Below are 27,133 nucleotides of genomic sequence, written 5' to 3'. Positions count from 1 at the left end.
AAATGGTGAAAATGGAAAGAAATCAGCATACATTTTACATTGAATGCAAATGAGGTCCAGCACTTGAACTAGAAAGAACTGAGACTGCAGGGAGTGACAACTACAATTGTTAAAAATGAATAAAATTAAGACTTATATCTAAATGGAATCAACATTATTTTGAGTAGCTCACTGATATTACCCCAGAAGGCTTGCATGATTGGAGCTTATGCAGTACTTCCACTGGTCTGTAAACTAATACTCCAATTGTTAACATACACAGTACCCTCCCAAACTATTCATAGCCCTGTTTAAATAACACCTGTGAGTGACAGCTCATCTTACAGCTCTATCTGTTTGAATAAGACTCACACACCTAAGTCAGAAGGTCAGTGGTCAAGCAAGGGGTGGGAATCTCACCGACATGTAAGCTCAAGATTGAAGAACACAAGGGGGCACGGTGCTTTAGTTAGCCAACAAAAAGTTCTGCACAATTTCAGATGATACAAAAGATTCCAATGATTAAGCAAAGATGGATTCTTTGAACACCTAGTCCTATTCCTGTGTGACAAAAGAGCCCTCTAAACAATCAGATCATAACAATTTTAGAGCATAACAATCACATTTGTGCTTGCAGGTAGCATAACATTGACTTAACAGCAATAACTGCTCAAACAGGCCTTGTCAATCAACAACATTCACATAATAATGGCCATTGCTCTTGGGACTTCACCCCACATATTTGCGCAACAAATTTGCTTAGATTATCAGAAGTACATTTCATGTGATTTTTTTTTTTTGGTAAACCATATTTCTCAAAATAAGGTCGTCCCAAGAAAAAAAACTCATACATACTTAATACATGTATGAACTCAAGTATGCGGCCTGCACACAGCTAAATCGGTAGTGTTAATTCAACGCTATAAGTCATTTAATTCTGAAAAGTCCCACTTTTATACTTACTGTGTTGAATTAACAGTATTGATTTTGCTGTAGTCCAAGACCAAAGTTGTGTATAAACTCTCTCCTTAATGAATGAATTATCCCAGTAGTCACGCACTGCATCGTTCAGAATGTAGATTATTCTCTGAAAGCAAATGCTTTTGGTAACTCGCCCTTTAAGGCACGCTGTTAGAAGAAGCAGGACAGATTCGCATTTAACTGTGTATTTTTACAGCATTTATCACCTGTCTCCTTCATCTACTTCATGTATCTCCTGATCCATTTGTTTGAACTACTGTCAAATTCAAACATTGATATTCACAGTTAAGTACAAGTTCAATACAGAGATTGACATGCTTTTAAAGTACCATTTCAACGATGATATGATGGTTAAGCAGACAATGGAATTATTGAAAACTGAACTTGTACAATAAAGTTCCTTGTAATATGGTACTGTAATAAAGCACATTACAAATGCTATTGATTTTGTTCAAATTAGATCAAACGGAGGAAGAAATGTGTTCACAGAAATAGCTCACATAGCTTGCACCCTCAAAGAGTGAATATTTCTGAGATATTCTGACAAGGTCGGCTCCAAAAGAACTAAGGTCACCTCTAAAACCAAAGAATATGGATACTCCACTGTTCCTGCGCTAAAAAAGTCAATACTCAAGCGTGCTTTTGACATCAACACTGGACTACAACATTACACTAGTCCTGTTCATACCACATTTTTCACCATCATTTTTTTCCAGTGAGTGTAGAACTCCATTCACCTCCTGCAAAAGTCTAAATCCATGAGGCTGTCATTGGAGTTACCTGACTTGGGGGGAAAAAAAATCACTCACCAAGGTAACCTGTACACACCTGGACAGGTGACCTGGTGAAACCACTCCTCTGGAAAACTGCGAGAATAAATGACAAATGGTAGTGTGCACATTTTACACTTTACTTTGAATAAAGTCCTTCCATTTTGGGGGGGCAGTGGGGAAGAAGAAATATAAAGAGATATTCCTGTGATTGCAGGCACAAGCAGCCCGGCCTGCGGTCAGGTACCCGAACACAGAGGGCAAGCGCCATAAGTGCCATCGGACGAGAAATGCACTCAGCACTACAGCTGAAGTTTGTCTGGTTTATTTGAAGTTTGTTGCAAGCACATACTGGGCATGCTGGGCTGCTGCCTTCGAGATAGACCTGCATCATTCATCCACAGTGAAGCCACCTTATCCTGTCTCATCTGTTTGATGTGCATCTTTAGGGTCTGATCGATTCCCGCTAGGTTGATAGGGAAGAACCAGGATTGATTTGGTGGCCATCCCCAGCTGAGAGTCTTTTTTTAAAACTTGACAGGGTTGCTTATGGTGGCCTGGGGCAGAGAAAAGGGGGCTAGGGACGTGGGAGCTGGGGGGGGGTCAGGGTCACTGGCAGGCCCCCAGGTGCATCCGTATGACCCCCTGGCTGTGCATCCTCAGCAGCTGGAGGAACTCCTTGGGCATGGCATGCATCCTTTTGCTGGGCCCCATGTTGTCGTAGTAGTGGTGGGACAGCGGGCGCTGGAGGAGGTCCACACCAAAGGGCCAGAAGCCGTAGAGGTCCACCTCATCGCACAGCTCCAGGCCCACGCTCGCCAGCATCAGGCCTGTGGTCAATCGGATCTCCTTCAGGCCTCGGTGCTGCTTCCAGTAGCGGTCCAGCTGCAGCAGGTACTCCGGGTTGAAGAAGACCACCTTCTGCTGGGGGCGGAGTGAGCGCAGGGCCCGGTGGACCTGGAAGGAAAGCTCTGTGCAGAAGGTGTAGGTGAAGGCGGACAGGAGGAGGGGGGCGTTTCCATACGCGGACACCCGATCAGCCAAGGGCTCGGGAGACTTCTTCAGATTCGGGTAGCTGTGGGGAGAGAGGGAGAGAGGGAGGGAGCTGATCACAAATGATCAGCAAAAGTATTGGCAGAAACATTGCTGCGCTTATGGCCATAGACAAATGGTGTTCATACCCTGGATGTAACCACAGCATAGAGAACGAATAAACAGGCAGGGAGCACACAGAAATGGGCAAGCAGCACATTAAGAGAATAAATAAAACTGTGCAAAATATTAATGGATTCAGAAGACCAACATCATGTGTAACAGTTATGTTGATTTTCAAACAGCAGCCTGATAAACCAGTCAGAAGATGACAGGGAGCCCACATCCACAGAACAAAACGGCTTTGTTCTGTCTTGAATAGGGGTGGGAAGGCCCTCGTCTTACCGCTCTCACCTAACCATTCATCAGGTGTCTGGTGTAGACAAGGGCCACATTCCTTAGTCCCTGTTTGTACACACAACGCCAACCTCTCACAGACACTTTAGACGTTTTCATATATGAACTCCAGACAATGTCTGCGTAATCAGGTCCGGAACTTGTCCGGAGTTGTCCTTTCACACATGTAGCACACAACATGAGATTGTCCACGTCAGAAGCATTCTCACCTACTGGAAATACTCCGTTTAGTTTAGGCGAGGGGTGGCGCCTGGGCAGAGCTTGCAGGAGGCAGGACATGACGCAAAAAGTACGCTGCAGAAATCGCAGTGGCTGAGAAACTGCCTACTGCATACTGTGTACTACACAGTGAAGTACCCGGTATGCGACCATTAATGATTACATTTGTGGTATGTTACATTGTGGTATGTCACATGAAATCATTGCGAATTTAGAAACATCCAGATTTCCTCGTGGCATTTTCCAGTTAGACGCCACTTGTATTCTTACGAGTCAAAAGTATTGACAAGTTCACAAAAAGTATTCCAGTATTCCAAAGTATTTTCAGGTTTTTTTTTCTTTTCAATGTCTTACCTTTCGACAGGCCCGGTTCTAGATTTCCCCAATTGGGGCGGCAATCATAGTTTTGGGGTGGGCAATTTTTATTCACCAATCCATAATTTTCTTTTTACAGCATATCAAAAAATGCATAATACAGCCTATAGGCTACCAACAGCTTATAACTTGACAGAAATGTAAGATATAAGGGGTGGCAGTATCTCAGATAGGGAATTGAATGGTTTCTGGTTCAAATCCCGCTTCATGTTGCATCCTACTGAGGGTGTTTGGACATGGCTTGTCTGCCAATGTTTGTTGATGATAGGTCATCTGCTACAGCCATTCATTTAGATCATAATCATTTAGAAAAAAAATGTTGGAATGCTGATGTGTTATTACAGTTTTTCTCAATTACTTTGGCTTAACCTTCAAAAAGTGAGTTTTGCACTTGTTGTTTTGAAAATATTAAATATCATTAGCCAATGAATTGAGAAAACTGTAAATACCAGGCTACTTGAAGTAATTAGATTAGACTAGATTCAACTTTATTGTCATTACACATGTAACAAGTACAAGGCAACAAAATGCAGTGAACTAACTATATATACATGAACTATGAACATCATGTGTAAATGCAGAGTGGGCACAGAAAATACACTACTTGAACTCGGCACTTCATGCGAAGGCGCCGGACCCAGTGCCTTTGATTCTGGAGCAGCTGCCGCTGCATTAGCAGAAAGTTGTTTAATAGGAACCAGAAATCGCTGTTTGGCTGTTCAACTGTAACTATGCAGGATACACGTAATTTAGCCAGGTAAGAAATTATTTAAATCAGATTTATAAAGCTTCTAATTCCAAAAGCTACCACTCTTTCAAGATAGCAGTAGCTAACTAGCTAGGGGAACTGGCTAGCTAGCTAAGTGGCCTATCCTAAATCAGGGGCGATTCTAGGATCAAACCTTTAGGGGGGCTCAGCCCCTAATGAGAATGTGACATGCATACAGTGCCTTGCAAAAGTGTTCAACCCCAATAATGGTTCAAATGTACTGTAAATATACCATAAAGCCCAATTCTATCAGAATAAGAAACATGTGACTACTTTAACTAAAATAATAAAGTGAGTCAGCTCCTTAGCTGGCAACTGTGAAAGCAGACTAGCTCAGAAAGCAAACATTAGGCAATAATCTCTAGCGAACTACGTGAGCTAATGTTCTTTGACACTATTCACACCTTGGAATTATAACCAGACACTTTCTAAGTAAGGAATAAAGCACAACTGGTGGTGCAGTTCCATGGAGCAACAAGTCAGCAACAAGTATTTAACCAAGCCGTGGTATAAACCTGTTTAAATAAAGCCATTTGAACCTGCAACTGTGTGTCTCCTCTCTACAGACAAGTTCACAAAATATAACATTAGAGGGCTAAAAATGATTTCAGAAAATAATATTAATAATAAGTTATTGTCCTAAATTAGGTGTCGCCAATGTCCTAAACCCCACCAGAAACGCATCATTGCGTTTAGAAGAGTCCCCTGTGGATGGCTGTCAGGGGTGTACTGGGAAAGAAATTCAGCTCTGGACTTAACCGCTAAGACCAGCCTGGGGGGCGGTGCTCGGGAGTACCTTGATATGCCTTAACAGTGAAAGCATTCATGAAATTATAGTATCTTGTTATTGAAATAAATGTTCATTTCTGAGTCGTCCCAATTGAACCATTTCATCAGATGATAGGCACACAGAGAGGGCCGGTAAAAACTTTGGATTTTTTGACGTTCCACCGGCCCACCGAGATTTGTCCCGGTATGCCCGATGGCCAGTACACCACTGATGGCTGTCGACTTTGATCCAACATTTCTGACGTTGTGACAACAGTTGGAGAGTTTAATATGTTGTTTAAGAGCCAAATGGCTTCACTGAGTCGCCCCCGTTCCACCATCTTCTCATATCAGTCATGATCGGGAAGGCGGGCCATGTCCGTGAAAGCCCGCTTCTTCTATAACCAATCAGAAACTGAGAATTTAAACTTATTTCCGTTTCAATCAAACTCGCTTCCGTTTCAATCAAACACTCTCACACATACAACTGTTCTCATTCACATATCCTATCATTCTGTCTTACACTCACTGTCATTTTGTTCCTTACACATGATTATTTGCATTCACATGTACTATTTATGTCTCTTACATATGCTATTATTCTGTTTCAAATATAGCATTATTCTCTCATACACATACACTATTAGACCTTTGTTTCACATACACTATTAACTTCATTTACATATACAACCATACTTACATACATATACTATTATCCTCTGTTACACAGGCTATCATGCAAGCATATAATGTGTGTATAAGTAGCTATAGTTCTCTGTGCAAGAGAGAACAGTGCTGTGTGTATGAGAGTGTGGTAGTAAATAAAAGAAAATATGATTGTGCATGTAAGAGGGTATAGTAGTGTTTGTGCAAGAGTATAGTGGTGTACGTGTGAGAGTATGATAGTAAATAAAAGAGTATGATTGTGCATGTAAGAGGGTATAGTAGTGTTTGTGTAAGAGTATAGTGGTGTACGTATGAGAGTATGATTGTGCATGTAAGAGGGTATAGTAATGTTTGTGTAAGAGTATAGTGGTGTATGTATGAGAGTATGATAGTAAATAAAAGAGTTTGATTGTGCATGTAAGAGGGTATAGTAGTGTTTGTGTAAGAGTATAGTGGTGTACGTATGAGAGTATGATTGCGCATGTAAGAGGGTATAGTAATGTTTGTGTAAGAGTATAGTGGTGTATGTATGAGAGTATGATAGTAAATAAAAGAGTTTGATTGTGCATGTAAGAGAGTATAGTAGTGTTTGTGTAAGAGTATAGTGGTGTATTTATGAGAGTATGATGCTGAGTGCGAGACCAAGTATGAATTATCTCTCAAGGGGCCTCTCATACGAAACCATACACACACAACACACATAAGAACATATGATGACGAGAACAGGCCATTTGGCCCAACTAAGCTCGCCATTTCTTAATTAAAGATTATCCAAAACTGCATCAAGTCTAGACTTGAACACAGCAAGGGTCTCTGCCTCAACTACATGACCTGGCAACCTATTCCATGTATTGATAACTCTTTGTGTAAAATAATATTTCCTTATATCAGTGCGGAACTTACTCTTAACTAGTTTCCATTTATGTCCTCTTGTTTTACAGACTGAACTCACCCTAAAGAATGAGTCTCTAGTGCGGAACTTTGTCGAATGCCTTTTGAAAGTCCAAATAGATAATATCATAAGCTTGGTTTGAGTCCAGACATGCTGTAGCTTCCTCAAAGAAGTCCAGGAGGTTTGTTAAGCACGACCTCCCTCTGCAAAAACCGTGTTGGCTATCATTGAGAACACCGTTTCGTTCCAGGAATAATTCCAAATTATCTCTAATGATGGATTCCAGTATTTTGCATGCAATACAAGTTAAGCGGACAGGCCTATAATTTCCTGGTTCAGTCCGGTCTCCTTTCTTGTAGATAGGTACTACACTGCCATGTTTCCAGTCATCTGGTATTTCTCCAGTTTTAAGGGATTGCTTAAAAATAACTGTTCGAGGCTTGTAAACCACCTCTGCTAGTTCTCTGAGGACTCTTGGATATATTCCATTAGGGTTTGCTGCCTTATTTGTTTTAAGTTTTTGAAGTTTATCTAGTACTTCTGCATCATTTAAATCAATTTCCTCTATAAGTCTCTGAGAACTGACTGCACCTGAAGGCATATGCAAAAACGCTTCACTAGTGAAACTCTCCACAAAGTAACTGTTTAGTGTATCAGCAATAGCTTTGTTATCATAAACCATAACCCCATCCTTATTTTTTATACCTCTTATTTCATCCTTAACTATCCTTTTTTGACCATAGTATTGAAAAAAACGTTTACAGTTGCTCTTTGCATCTAGTGCAATCTGTCTTTCAAAACACCTTTTAGCTTCCCTTATTTTTTTCTTAACTTGAGCTCGCATATTACTGTATTCAATCTTATTACTATCTGAGCTCTCCAACTTGTATTTTCTAAATTTCCTTTTTTGTTTCAAACTGTTCTGTAACGACTTCTTCATCTACTGTGGATGCTTCTTTTTCAGCTTTGCTTTTCTCACTTGCGGAATGAATTTACGCTGTACATCCAGAATAATCGTTTTAAATATGCACCACATTTCTTTGACAGTTTTACCATCTAGAAGAGGTACCCAGTTTATATTCCTTGTATAATCACGCATCTTAATAAAGTCAGCTTGCCTAAAGTTGAATACTCTAGCATTGGAGAATGCAGACTTAACTTGCCAAAAAACTTCAAATGTAATTGAACTATGGTCACTTGTACCGAGTGGTTCCCCTACCTCAATACTGCCGATTCTATCAGGATTATTACACAAAACCAGATCTAGGATTGTGTTCTCTCTCGTGGGTTGAGTAACAGACTGTATCAAAAAACAGTCATTTACAACATCCAAAAACTCCTCCTCACATTTACCTTGACCTGACACAGCTTCCCAATTGATTGAAGGGTAATTGAAGTCCCCCATTACTATTGTCTCACCCTCCTGACATGCTAATTTAATGTTATCAAAGAGCATGCTACTGACATTGCTGTCTGAGGCTGGTGGCCTATAGCATACTCCAACATTCAGACCTTTTTCATTTTCCCCCAATATCTTAATCCATATGTCTTCACTAACACCAAGGGACTCCATTCCTGGTATTTCCTGAGTATTAAGATTATCCTTTACATAGAGAGCTATGCCTCCTCCTCTTCTATTGATTCTATCTTTTCTTAGCAGCTTGTATCCCTCTACGGTGTACTCATCCCCATCCCCTGCACCAAGCCACGTCTCTGTAATCCCAACAACATCAAAGTTACTATCACTCATAACGGTTTCCAGATCGAGAATTTTATTTTTTATGCTTCTGGCATTTAAACAGGAATTTCAGGGTATCATGTGTGCCTCTCCTGCCCTTCACCCCCGCCCCCAACTGCTCAGAACCACCTCTATAACAGTGCTGCTCTGACTGATTTACAAGCATCGTTTCCTCTCATAATAAAATAATAATAAAATATTTAGCCATGCTGTGTTCTATTCCGGCGGTCTGTCTATCCCTACCCATCTGACTGTATAAACTCCCTGCCCCCCCCCCAGACCCAGTTTAAATAACCCTCTGCTACCCTAAGCATACTCTGGCCCAGCGCAGCTGTACCCCTCTGGTTCAGGTGCAACCCATCCCGCTTGTACAGGTCACCCCTGTTCCAAAAGGAGTCCCAGTGCCCCATAAACCTGTACCCCTCTTTCCTACACCAGGTTTGTAGCCACGCGTTAAACCTCCATATAAAGGCTTGCTTCCCTTTGCTTGCACGTGGTACTGGTAGAATTCCAGAGAAGACTACCGTGGAGGTTCTGCTCCTAATCTTCCCCTCTAGCTCAATAAAATTTTCTTGCAGAACCCCGAACCTACCCTTTCCTATGTCATTGGCTCCAACATGGACCATGACCACTGGATCCTCCCCCGCTCTGGCCAGGAGCTTGTCCACGCTCTCCAGGAGGTCTCCAACCTGGGCACCAGGGAGGCAACAGACCACACGAGACTCCTTGTCGCACAAACACACTATGCTATCTACCCCTCTAATGATTGAATCCCCCACTATCACCAACTCCCTTTTCTTGGAGGATGAGGCCACCTGGGTGCCCTGGGGCTCTTCAGTCCTCCCACTCTCAGGATCGTGGGCCAACTCGTCCTGCAGTGCTGCGAAACGGTTGGTCACTGCGATCTCTGGAGATGCCGCCCCTCTTGGAATTTTGTGCCCCTTTCTACGCCTACGCCCTACTGTAGCCCAGCTCTCTCGCCCTATCTGGTCTGTATCTTCCCCCGTACCCGGCTTGGGTGAGCACACTATCTCTCTATAGGGCGTACTAATCAGTTCCTGGAACTCTAACAATTCAGGATTACTGTGGAGTCCAGCTAGTTGGGCCTCGAGATCAAGAATCTTGTTCTCCAAGTGCTCAACAAGTCGGCAACGGTTGCAGATGAACTCATTCTGGAGGTCTCCCTCCAGAAATCCGATCATCCGGCAACTCTTGCACAGTTTTGGCCACATTTTTTCCCCTAACTGAAACGCTTTCCCTAAATAAGGATTTACTGCCGAGACAGAATTACCAGCTAAAAAAGTGTTAAAAGCACCAAGGTGGCTCAGAACAGTCAAAGGCAGAAATCAAGCGCAAGAAATGCCACTTAGCCTAATACAATAAAACTACGTTTACAGTTCAGCAGACGCGCTAACACAACCAGAATCAGAATATCCTAAAATCTGACGCTGAAAAATAGTAGAAAAAGGTAAACAAGCGAACCAGCTAGCTAGCTAAAGTGTGCTGCTTAATTATTTAGAGATTTGCTCCTGAGAGGGCGAAAAACCACAAAAAACCTCGTCGGCTAGAGACAAATTAGCTGCGACGGAGGAAAAAAGTGGAAAATTCCCTCTCTGTCCCCTAATGGAAAACAAAAGATTCAACTATAGGAGCACATCAGACCTACCTTATGTAATAGCTAGGTAAATAGCACCAATTTTTATTTTTATCCTATTGAATGTAATAGCACAAAAACCACTCGACAAATACAGCAGGAACTCGTCCAAGCTAGAGCAATCGAGCAAGAGCCAGAGCAATCCAACCAGAGCCAGAGCCAGAGCATACCACACATACTCCACACCACGCAAATTCCTCAATAAAATTCTGAACTCAAAACCTGACTCCTGTGTCCTGACTGACACACCACTGCGACAGCAACCTTAGCCTGAACCTACTTCATGGGTGAAACTGCCCCCTCAGTGGTCCTTCATGCTTTCACTTGGAGTTTCTCAGATGATGTCACTTGAGTAGCGTCTGCTTCAGTGGGCACTCATATCGACTTTTAAAATAGAGAAGAGGGGGCTAGTGTATCAGAGAACTACAGTTGTCTTGTGTCAGTATTCCTGCATGGGTGAACCTCCTTAATACAATCTCTTCTGGTGTATTCGGTCACATTGGAAACCTGATATAACAGTTTAACAAAAAAGCCATCTGCAAAAAAGGCTTCCTATTGAACTACATTTCCCAAAAGACAAAAATACATTGCACAGAATTGTGTAATCCCTGTGTGATAAAATGCTTTCTGTAGTGCAATAATGAATGATTACAAATTCTCTTTTACTGATTTTTAATTGCTGAATACTGTAACAACCATCAAACATTCACTCTATATTAGCGAACAATTCTCCCAATAACCAAATTCCCCAACTTTGTCATTTTTCAGGTTCACAACTCAAAGACTTAGTCCTGGCAGTGGTACAGTGGTACTCTAAGCAGTGTGGACTGCCTCTTCCCCTCACTGTCTTTGCTATAGAATTTGTAGGCAAACCCTCCTTAGAGGAGGGCCAGCAGTCAAATGCCTGTGGTTTGTTCTGGTTTCACACATGAGAGGGATGCACTTTGGTTTTGCGTTTATCTTAAAGTGAAATAACACCAATAAAATCCCAGCATCAAGTTTTTTGTTCCTTGGAGGCTCATGGAGGTCACTGGTGCAGACAAGCTTTGACCTAAAGGAAACCTCTAGAGCTACACAACCAACAGTGTGGACAGCTGTGTGGCATAGTGATAAGAAGCAGGGCTCACTGTCAGTGCTCCGCCTCCTTAGCTGTTGTGTTTTTGTTTTCCTTGCCCATGTGCTTTTGTTTTCCCTTGTATCTTAGTCCTGCCCCGCTCCCCGCCCGGTCTCGGCCCGCCTGATTGCCTGCACACCTGTCTCCCAGCCCCTCATCAGCCCTGCCCTATATCTTCCCTGCTTCTCCCTGTCCTGTTGCTAGTTCGTCACAGTGTGTTTCTCCTGTTTCGTCCCCGCCGTTTGCTTTTTGCTTCTGTCTGTGTGTTCTTCGTTTTTCGACCCTGCTCGTACCCTGACCTCGTTTTTGCCTGCCGCCTTGCCACGTTCGCCTGATTGCCTGCCTGTCCGGTTCCCGACCCTGCCTGCTCTGGTTTCCGATCCTCGTTCTGTCCACGGACTGCCTTCCGGTTTTCGACCCTGCCTGTTTCTGTTTAGCGATCTGCCTGACGATTTCATTTAAGAAGCTTGGAACCCGAAACTCCTGTGGTCCGCGCCTGAGTCCTTGCCTGAGTCTTGACACTCACAGCCCAAAAGGCTTCTGGTTCAATCCCCAAGCAGGACACTGTTGTGCTCTCAGGTTAGGTACTAAACCTCAAGCTGCTTTGGTAAAATGGATGAAACATGAGCCACGTACTGTAAATTGGATAGACGTCTTGGTGAGATCATGTTTCCTGCTGTTGTACTCATGAGAAATGGAATGACCTCACAGTCCTCTATCACAGAACTCCTACAGACTCCCCATCATTGTTAGTGATTGACACAGTTCAGAAATGTTGTTGTTGCTTTTCCTTTTAATTTAATAACCTATTGTTATTTATTTATTTCTATGTGTATTCATTTTGTAAAATTGTTAATAAGGACCAAAATAAACTATTACTACTACTACTACTACATGAACCCGGGTAGGACTGTAGGACTCAGTGTACCAGATTAACATCTCAGAAGAAAACAGAGACAAGAAAAATGCAGCATGTACAGTTTTTTCTCTGTTATGTCATGTCTTGTGTTCCTGCTAAATCAGGGGTATGAATTTCCTTGTGGGCACTGCATTGTTGCACTGCTTAGTCTGCGAAGAGTTTGCCTACCCAACTCGGATTTGGCTGGGGTTGATTGTGATCAGGTTGGTCTTCACCCCGACATCAACACTGTTGTTAATGGGAGCCAGGTTCATCCTGGAACACACAGACACACAGTTAATCTCCACTTCCACCACACAGCCTCAGCCCCCGGGGCCCTGGTATGTATCAGCAGAAGTCATATATATATATCATGGTATATATTAACTCCCGCCCTGAAGACCTGCATCAAGAATGCAGATATCAGGAGGTTTCTCTTCCTCTTATAGCTTGCGGCTAAGAGCTTGGGAATGTTGGTGACAGGGGCGATGGTCTGGCAGATTCACTGGAACAGGGCAGGGAACACACTGCACAAGTAATTTGACTCCCAACGTTAATAACACGCACAGGCACTGCAGGTGAAAGCACACACTCAGACATTTCTCTTCTGTTTGATTCAAAACTGAAACAAGCACCTTCTTCTTCACGTTCACATTCTGTCAGATGCCCTTACCCAAAAGTGACGTGAATTAAGAGCAGAGTGTGCCAAAAAAAGTCACAAAGCGTAAAATGGGAATCCACTGTGTTTTTTTCCATAAAATGGCACATGGTTTTACCTCAAAGCAAAGTGGGAACAAGCACTTCACGTTGCATTTTATATCATCAAATGGCACGTTATCATATCAGGGCCCAGCTGGGTGGGGCTTCCAGGTGCAATGACCACCTATACAAATCCTGCTAGCGCTTTTGACAAGGTGTCAGAGATACAACTAATAATTGAAAAGAGGCATTCCAAATGTCATTCTTGCTCATTGGTGTCACGCTGCAAGTGAACGTAAGTTAAAGCACCACACATATATAATTTATTATTAAATATGAACTTATGATATGCAAGATTATCTCACAGCAGTGGGAACAAATTGGCTTTGTTCCACAGGGGATAGGGGTGGGTAGGTTAGCCAGGGGTTGCTCATCCTGCCGCTCTGGGGCACCCTATGATTTTTAAGGCACATGTGAGTTCCTTGAATAACGTCAGCAGAGTAACGCCAATCTGCCAATGACTTCACTGTGGTACACTCTGGGACTAAATACAGCCATTAACAGAGGACTGCATTTATCGCCTGTGTGTGTCCATACTCTGTCACAGTGAGACAAGCCTTGTGTACCATTGCCAATTCCAAAAACAGTGTTGCATAAGTGAAGGAAAAAGCATCAAAAAAGGATATACTACATATACAGTCCGGACTGAAACTTCTGACAGAGATGTAGGCTATAAGCACTACATGCACAGCTATGCATGCATACCAGGAATAAAAGGGGTAAATCTACAACAAGAAACAAATGAATGAATCATTATTAGAGTTTAAAATTGATTGAAACATTTAAGCATATGTGTACTTTAAATGGCAAAAACCTCTCTTATTCAGCACCCAAGAATGAGAGACAGACAGACAAAAGACAAATGGTTAGCATGTGGGCGATGAATGCAACGCTAATGTGGGGCATGAAGTGTTGCAAGTGTTGAAGGTAGTGACTGGAATGCAAGAAATCAAGTTTGTCAAGAATAAAGGCATAGGAAATATTAGGCGCATGTAGCCAACAGGATAAAAAGAATAAAAATGGGTTGCTGGGAGATATGTGACAGGAATTTTGTCTTGGCATGATTGGAAGCCGATAACGATAGGTGATATTTAATGAACCATCACCAGAGAAGCTTCGCAGACCCAAAACCACAAAGGTGAAGTATGAGCCAAGGCAACAAGCCTGCTCCCTCGGTTCAGCTGTGGATGATGTGAACTTGAAGTAACCCAGTTTGGTACCGGATGATGAAGTCGGCGGAGTCAATCTGGGCCCCGCAGCTGCTGTTCTTCAGGATGCCCCCGTTCCCCACCACCGAGCAGTGTCGAAACTTGCTCTGGTTCCTCCAGGGGATGCTCTGACACGTGCAGGGAAAGCGGGCAAAAACACACCATTTCTCTTCAGATCAAGTATGGATCAATATAACAATAAATAATGAAATGATTTTTAAAAAATCATGGCTCCGATTCTAACTGCAGCTATTCTCTGAGATTCCTGCAAGCATGCTGCAATGCTAACAATGACCATGAGCTTTAGCACTGACCTCATTTGTTTTGTTTTGTACACTTTCAAGGTGTATAGAAGTGCAGTGTTTTAAATGTGCTGTCTGTTCTCTGAAGAGCTGCTCCCTAGCTTTACATTAGACCAGTTTGCACAGCTACCTCATCAGCAATATTTCCATTTGACCCACTACTGGGGTCTGAGTTGACATCAGAATGGGCATTGCCAGAGACTTTTAGGCACTACTTTTATTTTTTCATGTTTCATGCAATCTATACAACTTTCTAAATTTGGTCTTTCTTTTTACTTTTTGTAGATAACCTTAAGTTCAGTGAGCTGCAGATCACTTTTATATGAGTAACACAGCACTCAAACTCCACTTCACAAATTGCCTAACAATACCCCTCCAGCCGTCCAATGTTCATGATATGCCATGGGTTTTCCTGCCACATCGTTTCATAATTCTGTCATTATGACATCATAAAGGGCAGCACCTGAGAGTTCATGCAACATGTTTCAGTGAATGAATGTAACCATTACCTCTGGCAGCATATTGAAGACAGATTTATCCACCAGCCTCGTTTTCTTTCTGTCCGTCTCATATATGATCTTCTGCCCCAGATGAGTGTTCTCTTGGGTCAGAATCATGTCCCCAGAGGCATTGCAACAGGCTTTCAGTTCAAGCCTGTGGAGACATGTTTCTTATTGTCTCTCCACATAACTCCACATAACCATGAAAATAATACTACTTGGCAGAAAGAAATATTTTGAAAATACTTTGCAGAACTGTCAGTGGGTTTAAAACAGGTTTAACAAGTTGTTCACTACAGCAAATCCTTGCTAGTTGCTTCATTTTTGGCCTTTTGTGTTGTATTCTAAGCCCATGGAGGTTCACTGGCTTTTCTGTTGTGAGAATCTAACCATTTAAGTATGTTTTAATGAGAAGAAGAACCTCTTGAAAGTCAAAAAACATACCCCTATAGAGCATGAACAAATGCTAAGGGCAATAAGGAAAAAGCCCGTTTTATATCTTTACAACAAGACTGCTAAATCAGTTAACTTCATCCATCATTTGTAGTATAGTTTGTCTGAAGTACAAGGAATATCAATATCAAAATGTATAAACTCAACTCCTAAAAGCCTTTTCAAAAAACCCTGTGGTGTTTCTAGCTATTGAAAAGATCAGGGGCTAAGTCAAGTTTGGCTGGGGCTTGTCTTTTTTTTTGAAAGGAGATCAGCATCGGTAGGTTGGGGAGGTTATATCTACCTTTATAATAAAAAATATTATTTTATTATAATAAAAATACTTTATAATAAAAAAAATATTATCGCACCTTCGGACACTGCAAGTCAAGTTCCGCTCTGTTGCACAGTCTGTCTGTTGTATTGCTATAAACACCTCTTTTTTCAGGGAGAAAATATTCGGCTCCAGGCTTAAAATATTCGGGGCTATAGCCCCGAATGATCAGACCTAACGACGCCACTGCCCCCACCACTTTTGATATGAGAACTCTGTTCTTGTGCTAAAGGCTCCTTGCTGTCTCTTAAAATAATGCACTGATGCTTTACCTTTACCTGTAGACTCCTTATATGTTATTTTGTGCAAGTGATCAGACTGTGTGATCAGACAGCAAGAACAGTCTGTCGACAATTACATCGAGAGGGATATTATAGTAGGGTTGCAGTGCATAAACCCCTCATTACAAAGATGAATGCACATTTGAGAGTTCAGTGGTTCAAAAACCATAGGCACTGGTCTACAGAGATGTGGAAAAATGCTTGACCCCTACAGGGAGGGAGTCCAGTGGCTCTGTTATGCTGTGGGGGGCATTTTGCTGGCATGGTTTGGGTCCACTTGTCCCCTTAGAGGGAAGGGTCACTGTAAATCAATACAAAGTTGTTCTGAGTGATCACTTTATCCTATGATGAAACACTCTATCCTGATGGGAGTGGTCTCTTTCAGGATGACAATGCCCCCATCCATAGAGCATGAGGGGTCACTGAATGGTTTGATGAGTATGAAAATGATGTGATTCATATGCTATAGCCTTCGCAGTCACCAGATCTCAACCCAATTGAACACCTACGGGAGATTTTGGACCGACGTGTTAGACAGCGCTCTCCACTACCATCATCAAAACATGAAATGAGAGAATATCTTTTGGAAGGATGGTGTTCCATCCCTCCAGTAGAGTTCCAGAGACTTGTAGAATCTATGCCAAGGCGCATTGAAGCTGTTCTGATGGCTCGTGGTGGCCCAACACCTTACTAAGACACTTTATGTTGGTTTTTCCTTTGTCACCTGTTTATATATATAATATTACAAATATTACAAGAGTTACTAGTACCGCAAAGGCATACCTATTGTCACAAATAGATGTACTGTTTGTACCCTGGAATAACCTGGCATGCTTCCATGCATTCTACTTTTCGGTGGAAATCCAGAATTTGGGGAAACACTTCACTCAGCCTATGTAGTGAGCTAGACTTGGTGAGACCTGATCAGACCTGTTGTGCTTGTGGGAGATGTTTCCTGGCAGACGTCTGGCAGGCTTGGCATGCCGCAGTAGCATGGCCTGAGGCTACGGGGGGTATGGCTTGCCTCGCTAGCTGCCAGAGACTCAGTGAAATCACTAAGAGGAGCGGAATGCGGTCGCTCAGGCTCTTTGGTCATTGTTTGCGTGGCTTTGGGTCTGTCAAAGACTGATCTCAAGCCACAGCGGCAACAAAAGTCATGCATTCCAGTGCTGGTCTTTTAGGGCGTACTCACACTAGGCCCGGTTGCCTTGTACCGTGCCCGAGCACGATTATCCCCCCTCCCCCTTCCCCCGCTGGCCTGCGCTCACGTTGCGCTTAACGTTCCGAGCCCGAGCACGCTTACGTCATCACGATGCAACTTTTTGTGTTGAACAAAAGTGCTCTCGCACAGGACAGTGGAGTTCATGATTGTACTTACTTTGTGGCTTATTTGGAGTGACACACGGCCCTCTCACATGCCTTATAGATTTATCGATTATGCAACGCAGCGATTTTCATTTAATCGTGCTGCAAGAGAATAAGAAGATGACGGCAGCTGACGTTTCAGTCATTATGCTAAGGAACAGGCCAATATTTTGTGTCAGACTACAGTAGCCTAATCACAATAATGTTAGCTAATGTTAACCAGTTAGGACTACTACCTGTGTGTGCGCTACTGTCATCATTACAACCAACAAGCATCTTTTATTACTGCTTGGACAGTACACTTTTCAATTCATTCGAGAATATTTGGGTTAATAACGGGTCTGGTTCTCGACTTATTGATGAACCTGAATTGTAGTCTGCGAGTAAAGCAGCTCCATATTCCTCCCTCAACGTCAGATGCCTCGGTAACAATCTTCTTATATGTGCAGCACGATTAACTGAAAATCCCTGCGTTGCATAATCGATGCTAAGTGGCTGGGGAGCTCACGTTAGCTATCTAGCCATAGATTTAACAAACAGCTAATTAGCTAACATGCTACCTATCGGAACGATTGTTGAAGACTAGCTACTTAAACAGGTTGGCTGCTTCCTTTGTGATACTCTAAGCCCCTTTCAACAGCAATGCTTGCATCGCCACGTAAAGTATGGTTAGTTTTATTTCGCTTGCTAGTAATCAAGCCAATGTGGGGATTCACAGAGCTGTTTTAGGTATAGATCTACAGAACTGACCAATCGAATTTTGGAGGTAGCCAGCTTATTATATTTAAGGAAGTCAGCTGGCTAATCAAATGATGGTTTAAAGGAATTATTATGACTGGGCGTGTAACTAACAGATATCCAGCTAACTGTTGCTATATTTGTTAAATGGGGCAGTCGCATCATCGACGTCTTGTTCGAGTTCCGTGCTCGGGCACGGTTAGCGATCACACTGATGCGTACCGTGCCCGAGTCTAACTGAACTGTGCCCGAGCCCACCTCTTCAAGCGGGCACGGTTCAACGTACCGCTCCCGGGCACGGTACGGAGCGATCACACTAGTCAAACGAACTGGACGTTGGGGGTCAAACGTACTCGGGCACGGTACGGATTGCCTAGTGTGTCTGGTCAATTGCTTTGACTAATTAATTTCACTGATCAATATCTTACCTACTCATTTAGAATTACTCAGATTCAATGTAGACTAGTGGATAAGAGATAGACAGGGCTGGATCTGCCAGTGCCTCAGACAAGGTGAATAAACGCTTTGTACAGTTTCTACAGTTTCTCTCCTGGTCAAATGCAAAGACACCTTCATTTAATATTCAGTGTGAAACATCATTCTGATCAAAATCATGTTCCATATAGCAGGACCCACTATTTGCTGGCCCAAACCTCAAAAAAGACAGAGTGACGAGAAATCCCCCATCGAGCCAAACTGTGTAAAGGAATCTTGTGTGTTCAACAATTATGCACACTTCATGGCACTGTGGTATTAAATCCTGCCACAGAACAGATTCAAATTAAACCCTAAACTGACACCAAAACTGTGTTTAGATTGAACAGACCCATAAGTATCCTACAAAACAGCAAGAGACCACATGAACCTACAGCACATAAAGAGATGGGAGGAATTATAATTACATATGAAATTAAGTAACTTTAACTTAGTGAGTATGGGAAATAACATGGAGATTAGCCTACACAGCATTACATTAGATCAAAATTACAACATCAAAGTTAAAATTAACAATAAAACAATAAAATGAATATGTGCCAAAGCATTAGATGTTATAATGAAGTAACAGTAATAACAAAGAGCAAAAAGAATCTTTGATTGAAATAAACTTGCAATAAATTTGTGAATCATCAGTCACTTATCTAATTCCTTTGTAGTGCAAGCTACTGTTTTCACTGCCACTGATAACAGTGATATCTGTGGGTATGATAATCACAACATAGAATTTATAGCTTGTCCCATTTAACAGAAAATAAAAACTTCACAAAACATTTTACACTTAATCCTCCATACGTGTAAGGTAAATAAACATTGACATTAACCTCATGTGCAAAACAATGTACCATGCAGATTGTCACATTATTTTATAAGATAAATCAAAAGCATTCATTAACTGATTTTACCTAACAGGTCACATATGCAGGTATGCACAAAGGTTCAGTACCTGTAGCGTTCTCGTTGCGTGACATTGACTTTCTGGGGGCAGCTCATCAGTTCCCTCACACTCTCAGAGATAGACTTCAAGTCAATTCTGGGAAATACAGAGAGTTGAAAGAGCGGTGGGTGCGGGCGAGATAGAGAAACACACTTGAGAAATAGATGTCCTGAGATAAGCTTGGACTGTACAACTAAAAGCAAACCAGTTCTCATCGGTTTTCACTGGTCCTCACCTGGGACATCTATGTTAACCCTTTAACGTTTATGTTGATCCTTATTTTTTGGTACAATGTATAGTTAGGACTGGTGAATATTCATCATTTAGCTGCTATACACCCTGGCCCAACATCTGGCCTTCTCTAAAAGCCCAGCTGGACAGTGCAGAACAGTAAAGAGTGAAAGAAGTTGTGTCTACATCAAGTACCCATTTTACAAGCTGTTTTGTTATTTTTCCCAGACATGGAAATTTCTGCTTTTGAGCCACTGATCAAAACTTAATCACGGTGAAAATCAGCAAAACCCATTCATCCATCCATGTTTACATTCTCTAGTCGTTTACAGTATGAAGCTGCTTGTACAGCACTGTACTGCCTTAGAGAAAATGTTCAAAAAACAATGGCCTCCATCCATTCCTGATAAATGTGTGATTTTCAACATGCAGAGGAGGGAAAAGAAACCAAATTATTATTTTATACAACTACAGAAATGCTCTGCATGAACTTGTTGCTCTTGCTGCCTCTTCAGCGTGTGATGGTTGATCTGATTATATGAGGGTAATCGGATAGCCACATCATTGTTTCGTTGAATTGACGAAGGCACGATAGAAAAGCACGCATATCTATATTCATGAGTACGTGCTACAGTCCAATCAAATTCGCCCGCCCCCTAACCTCTTTATCTTTATCGGAATTAAAAGTATCACGCGTTACAAAGGCATGTGGTCTGTCAGCACTCAGAGATCTGGTTATTGTCAAATTATCAATAATCTTTTTTCACATCGAAACCCAGGAAACAATGCGTGTACAGTGATCATCAGCGATAAGAACCTTAAAATGAACACATCTTTGAGGAAAACGTAGCTAGTAATTCTAGTAAAGCTGGCAAACCACTATTTTCTCTGATAAATGAAGAGAAAATAGTGATTTACTCAACGACACCTCTACATCATTGTATAGTGCTGTTCACTTACTTTGACGCTGATCTTGAAAAAAAATTCTCTGTGAGTTTTGCGCATCGCATCCGAGGAAAAACGTCAGTCACGTCATCCCTTGAACAATGGGGAAAAAAATTAATTATGCAGTTGTAACCGGCATCAAACGTGAAGACTGTTTTTCAGCCAAAATGTGAATGATTGTAATGTGCGTGGATTTGGGGTGTTCCCGACAAATCATCCTTACTTTTCACGGTTCGAAGCGTCTTTGTTTAAGTATCACATAACAGGTAATTTGCTCTGATCTTGACAGAATCAAGTTGCGCATGGTGGCCATTCAAATATTCTGAAAAATGTTTTGCAAGTCTTTATGGCACGCAATACGATACAGTGTATTAGCCTGTGCCTGAATGACTGTATTTAATTGAAAGACCTGAGTTCGATTTGTCGTATGTGCATACAATGTATGTACGTATGTGCTTGCCAATTAAGGCGTAATATAATAAAAATAATTAATATTTGACACCACAAAATCTGATGAAGATCAGAAAGTATTAGCACGAAAGTATTTGCCTTACAAACGAGTTATTTGTTCGCTATGTTCATATCAAATCAATTAAAAATTTTATGCAGAACTGCTTGTGCTAATGTGTTAATCCTACAAATGTGTAATATAAACCATGTGTCACTTTTTTTCCATTTTCATTTTTTTTATTTAGTAAAATATCTCCTAGCATGAACGTCGGAAGGACTATCTTCTGATAAATTCAGATAAAATCAGATAAATTAGACCATATCAATTAGACCAAATCAGATAAACATTAGACCACGGAAAGATACAACTTTCTTTCATGGTTTTCTTTTATTTTTTAAGCAAACGGAAGACGTACCCTATGTTAAATAACACTGCATATTTGAAAAAGAACGTTCAATTTGAGAAAAGATTATATTTACGACATGAAACCACATTCAAACGATCGTAGCCTATGTTCTGTGAAAGTAATTGCTTTTTTATAATCTACTGCAACCCCCGGAAAAAAACGCTTGTCTGCGTCCTCAATATTTAAAAATTTATGTGGCATTTGTCCCAACTCACCTAGCAATCCAAATTGTCCTACTTAAAACTAAATACGTGTGGACCATCATTGACACCGTCATGAAAATAAAGCTCCATCGAAGAATACTGGCTGCCATCGGTTGAAGTTACGTCCAGACAATGTCAGATATCTGTGAACTGAATCCAGTTTTATCCTCCAAAAACTGAAACCTCGGTTTATAGACTCGTCTGGGTGGTCGGTCGTTCCCGAGGTGTGCAAGTATATCAAAACATATAGGATATGAAGTGGATGGCCGTGGACAGGTAACGCCCCCACGTTACAGTTATTACACGCGAAAAAAAAATCAAATACGTATTTTCACATGCGAGTGAACAGATTTTCTTCAAACTAGATATTCACGTTTTTCTGGTATAAGGTTTGCGGATAGAATTTCCGCCAGAAAAAAATTCGGCCAAAAAAAAAATGCCCCAGAACATAGCATTTTGTTCCATCGTGTTACGGAGAATCATCCATCATCAGCTGTTTCATTTTTATTTCAGTATTTATGCTTCAGGCAGCAGTTGTCTGATGAGAACTGTGGTTGTGGAATGGTTACACTTTCTTCCTCAGACGTGTTTTATATGCTGTAACTGAAATGCTTGTTGCCAATAAGCACACCGCAGGCTTCCTACTCCAGCATACAGAGCAACAAGCTGATGAGGTCTTGTGAAATACCTGTCTGTTCTTACCTTACCAAAGTTAACATGATGCTTCATATTCGTTTGGTACCACATTTCAGATATCAACTATCTCTTACGGAAACAATCTAGACATATTATCACATGTTTTATTTATTGTTATTTATACGCGGCATTTGGATTGTTTGTGAATAACACATTAAATATCGACGCAACAATTACTGAATAACCTGCCTTTCAAATGAATTGCATTTTCAAGAGAATGTTTGGTACATACATCTATAGTATATACAATAAACTATTATAAATAAAATAAAAACAGTATGATTTTTATGGTTATTATACAAAGCAATGTAGTTATCAGTAACGAACGCTTACTAATCTCGATAAATAGGCCTATAACATTTCCTTGACAGCTATACTTATACTAGAGGTTCTTCTTTTTAAAATGATAATGGGTCTTGCTTTAAAAAAAATCAATGCTATAATACTGGAGTGGCACAGCCAACATATCGTTCAATTGCATTGTCAACAACTGTTTTATCAGTATACACTTCCTATCCAGTCACCTCACCTACCTAGTATGTACACCTCATCTTGTCCTACATGTTATGTGTGTACGCGTGTGAGGCTCAAAGTGCTTAGGATCGCATGGAAACATTGGCAATTGGTAATAAAGGGAAAAAGAAACGCAAACACTAATAAACAAGTTCCAAAATATTGATTTGATTTTACATGAATGGGTGTAATAAAATTCAGTGGGTGTTTTTTCATTTATTCCTAACTTTCACTCTTTTTATTCAAACAACATAACGGACAAAAAATGGCAGATAAATATTCCCAGACCAGTTTTTCTTTAGACCGTTCTTTTTTCCCTCTGTCTCTCTGCTCTGTTCAGGTGAGCTTTGACAATGGCAGCAAACGACACTTGCCAAAGCATGTCAAGACTGGGCAAACGGTGAAAAAGTGTGACCACATCATAGCATATGGTGCATAAACAACACAGAATAGGATCACTCTCTTTCGATGGGTGCTCTCTTGTTCTTGGGGGGAAACAGTGAAAGCGAAACAGATGAGGCACTCCCTTTACGTTTACGTTTACGGTTGGCATAAAAGTGGAACCGAGATGCAGTCTGAAGAAATTAAAATTGAAAATTTAAATTAAATTGAAAACTATGAAATATGCATACTCACTCATATCCAACTTATAGCGCGCGCACACACACACAATTAGAAAATGCTCACCAACAGTGTCGCCTGTTGTTACAGTAGGCTTGTAAAATAATAACCAGTGTCCTACCTAGTGTAGAAGTAAACGCAACGTTTTTTTTTTTTTTTTTTTGAGTTCTGCGTATATGTCCACTATCTTCTCAGATGATAGGTTTGCTGTTATGTCGTCCTCAGTGTGAAGGCTCAAAAATGAATTTATTACAAAACCAAACATAATATAATTCAGATTTATTTCTTACAATCATTTTATTTTACTTTATTGCATTACTGTAGGGTTGTCAAAATAACGCGTTAATTTCGACTAATTAATTATAGAAAAAATAACGTGTCAAAAAATCGCACTCTATTATGCCCCTTGACCCCATACGTCACTGTGCATTTAAGTAATATCACACGAGAGGGAGTGCTGTTGTACTGAATATGATTATCTTAGGCACTCGGCTTGCAGCCTTGTACCTACGACCGAATCACAGCCGTGCTGATATTCAGTATAACAGCAGGACCTCGAGTGTGATATTGCTTTTATACAACAGCTCTACAAACAATGCTGTTTTATCAAAATTTGAGGCAACAAATTATGTTTTTGTCATTTAATCGACAAAAATGGTTCCTTCAGGGTTACATTTATACGTGCTATGAAGCAACACATAAACAGTTTTAAATGCTCCTCACGGTAAATATTGATATATGCGATTAATTTAGATTACTTAATCACAAAGCTTGTAATTAAACAGATTAATTTTGGACCTATTTTAGACTCAATGTAGTGATATATTTCAGCTGCTTGGGGGGGGGGGGGGGGGGCAATGCCCACCCTGCCTCCCCGCAAACTCCGCCTATGGGTGGAACCAAGATGCAGTCTGTAGAGGTGGGGCCCAATCCCCGTGGGAAGTTCATTCCACCACTGAGGGACCAGTAGGCTACAGACAGTGATCGTGTCTGAGAAGAGCGATCCCGTCGGTTCAGGACAGTTAGTTGCCCTGTCGATGCAGAGCGCAGCAATCTTGAGGGAACATAGGGTTTGAAAAGGGATCGTAGGCATAAGCGAACTAAGCACCTGCTTAGGGCCCCCAAGAGCGCTCGAAACATCCCACAAAAGAGTTTGAAATGTTATTTATTTATTGTGATATATCATATTACAGTGGTTCTCAAAGTGGGGTCCCCGGACCCTTGTTGAGGGTTCGCGACCCATAGCCAGGGGGTCTGAAATAATTTGCAATAAATGATAAAATTGTGCTTTATCATTAAAAAATGCATATTTACAGATGGGGCCAATAAAACAAGCATATTGTGTCCATTACCCCCACCCACATTAACTTTGGGCCAATAGAAACTCTGATATGATTGTGACACATCACGTCAATCTGCCATGAATCACTCACTTCAGTCAGTGTGCAACGAACTGTTCCTGCTGCTGCTCAGTTTGGCTTATTAGCCAGCTAGTTAGCTGGCAAGCATTGAGAAATATTTGAGTCAGTCCATATCATCAAGTGACGCTAAGCCCAAACTAGCTAAATTGAGAGAATATGACGACAGTTATATCGAGTTTGGTTTTATTGAGAACAGCAACAGGACACCAAAATGCATCATGTGTCTTCAGGTGCTAGCGAACGAAGCCACGAAGCCAGCCAAGCTAAAGTGACATGTGATCACAAAGCACCCGGAATATAAGGGCAAAACAAACTTATTTTTCTGTTGAAAGAACAAGAACACGCTCACACGCCAGAAAACATGGATATTGATCTCATAAAGTGAATTATTGTGAATTGTGTGAGATAAGAATGTGATGTAGCAGCCTAATGCAAATATTCCAATCAAAATTTTCTGAATAGGCTTAATTACTATGATGTGTTCTGTAACACTTATGATAACTTGTTATGATTTGTTCAGAGCTTTCTGCCATTTGAATAAGGAGCAATAAGTTCATTATTTTAAAGCTGAAGCACTTACTGAAAGTCAGTTTAAGACCGGTAATTTTAAATGTCCGAGTTTATTAGGACTATGCCAGTCTTGCTACTGTTCATTTTCTGAAAGCTTTTAAGATCAATTACTTGAAAAGTTTAAATGCTGCCGAGTCCAAAAATGCAATTTGAATAAAATGACCCTCTGTTTAAAAGTATATAAGTGGTATTAACATGATTCAAATTGAAATCTGTTTCTGTTTATCACTATGAACAGGTCTGAAGTGGGCCTATTTAGGTTGAAAAGTTGTAGAATACAAATAGTTCCAATGGCATTTAAGAGTACAAATGGTAATAAGCATATGCTTAATCTGTGTTACGATTATGAGGGGGTCCTTGGAAAATTTTCTCCCCTTGTAGGAGGTCCCTGGCCCCAAAAAGTTTGAGAACCCCTGTCATATTATGTCAACGGTAATCATACAAAAACACAATATTATGTTAACGGACTGGCTAACTAATACTACTGATTTAATCAATTCCCGCTGCCTCTGTCAGAGCTGGTGTCACGTTCGTGCGCATGCGCACTGTAACAGACGTTAACTGCATTTTGATGCAAGCAGCCCCGTAGCCAGCTATGAGGTCGCCAAGGTCTGGACCTCAGTAATTTTTTCCCTCTGAGGCTGACGTTTTGCATTATACGTGTGTGTGAATGAACATAATTTTATTTTGTGAATGAAAGTGTTTTGACATCGTTATAAATCCCCCTGCCGATCCATCTATTAGGCTAATATTAGAGCATAGCCTAGGCAGAACTGTCAACAAATCTGAGCGAATTCTCTGTAGGCCCTATGGTCTTATCGATCCGTCAAATAAGACTTATTTCAGCCAAACAGAACTTATTCCTCAGTGATAAGCGACCATGTTTCTGTCACATCTGATAGTCAGAGGGATAAGAACAACGAGAGCCTATCAGCAGTGCGTAACATTTTAGTGTCTACTAACTACTGTCCTCTTTTTTAAAAACCAAAACATGGTCACATTTACATTTACATTTATTCATTTAGCAGACGCTTTTATCCAAAGCGATGTACAAAAGTGCATATAGTGGGCAAACAGGCACAGGCACAAGGGCAAGATGTGTACAGGTCATACAAAGCAGACAGTGCTGAAGCTGAGCACAAGGTAAGTGTAGCGAGACAGAACTAATCTGATCTAAGGGTACATATATGGAATACAATCACTGGGACAATAAAGTACCGCTATACTACCTAGGCAAAGACGTGCTACAAATACAAGGTAAGAGATAGAACTACAAGTACAAGCCAAGAATCTCAGATCTACAATGTCAAAGTGGCAAGGGTGTCAGTCCAGGTAGAATCTGAAGAGGTGTGTCTTCAATTTTTTGTTTGTGCTGCTATGGATTTGTAGATATAAACATTATAATTTTTGGCGATGACGTCACCCAGCACCCCAACCTTCTCCGAATTGCTCT

At 41.2% G+C, this 27,133-nt stretch overlaps 1 protein-coding gene across 2 annotated transcripts; it reads right to left on the bottom strand.

Annotated features, from left to right (window-relative positions):
* Positions 1 to 1,501: 1,501 nt before the first annotated feature.
* Positions 1,502 to 22,264, bottom strand: LOC118791120 (alpha-2,8-sialyltransferase 8F-like). Of its 2 annotated transcripts, XM_036548382.1 has the most exons (7): positions 21,872 to 22,264; positions 20,815 to 20,892; positions 19,633 to 19,719; positions 15,051 to 15,195; positions 14,252 to 14,367; positions 12,462 to 12,548; positions 1,502 to 2,805 (listed from the first exon to the last, which is right to left on the bottom strand). In XM_036548382.1, the coding sequence occupies exons 1-7, from the start codon at positions 21,967 to 21,969 to the stop codon at positions 2,340 to 2,342; spliced, it is 1,077 nt and encodes a 358-aa protein (XP_036404275.1). In that variant the 5' UTR covers positions 21,970 to 22,264; the 3' UTR covers positions 1,502 to 2,339. The 2 variants fall into 2 exon arrangements, with proteins under 2 accessions (XP_036404275.1, XP_036404276.1); XM_036548383.1 differs by lacking the exon at positions 12,462 to 12,548.
* Positions 22,265 to 27,133: the final 4,869 nt, after the last annotated feature.

Source organism: Megalops cyprinoides, chromosome 16 (genome assembly GCF_013368585.1).
Source record: "Megalops cyprinoides isolate fMegCyp1 chromosome 16, fMegCyp1.pri, whole genome shotgun sequence".
NCBI classification, from domain to species: Eukaryota; Metazoa; Chordata; class Actinopteri; order Elopiformes; family Megalopidae; genus Megalops; species Megalops cyprinoides.
This window is presented reverse-complemented; position numbering and strand designations above follow the sequence as displayed.

What these genes read in the sequence shown, in the direction of transcription:
- LOC118791120 (XM_036548382.1), bottom strand. Translation starts at nt 21,969, where the DNA reads ATGGCAGCCAGTATTCTTCGATGGAGCTTTATTTTCATGACGGTGTCA. An exon ending in ACGCAACGAGAACGCTACAG is followed by an intron (nt 15,196 to 19,632) that starts GTACTGAACCTT and finishes ATGTCTCCACAG; the next exon opens with GCTTGAACTGAAAGCCTGTT. An exon ending in CCCAGCCAAATCCGAGTTGG is followed by an intron (nt 2,806 to 12,461) that starts GTAGGCAAACTC and finishes CTCTCCCCACAG; the next exon opens with CTACCCGAATCTGAAGAAGT.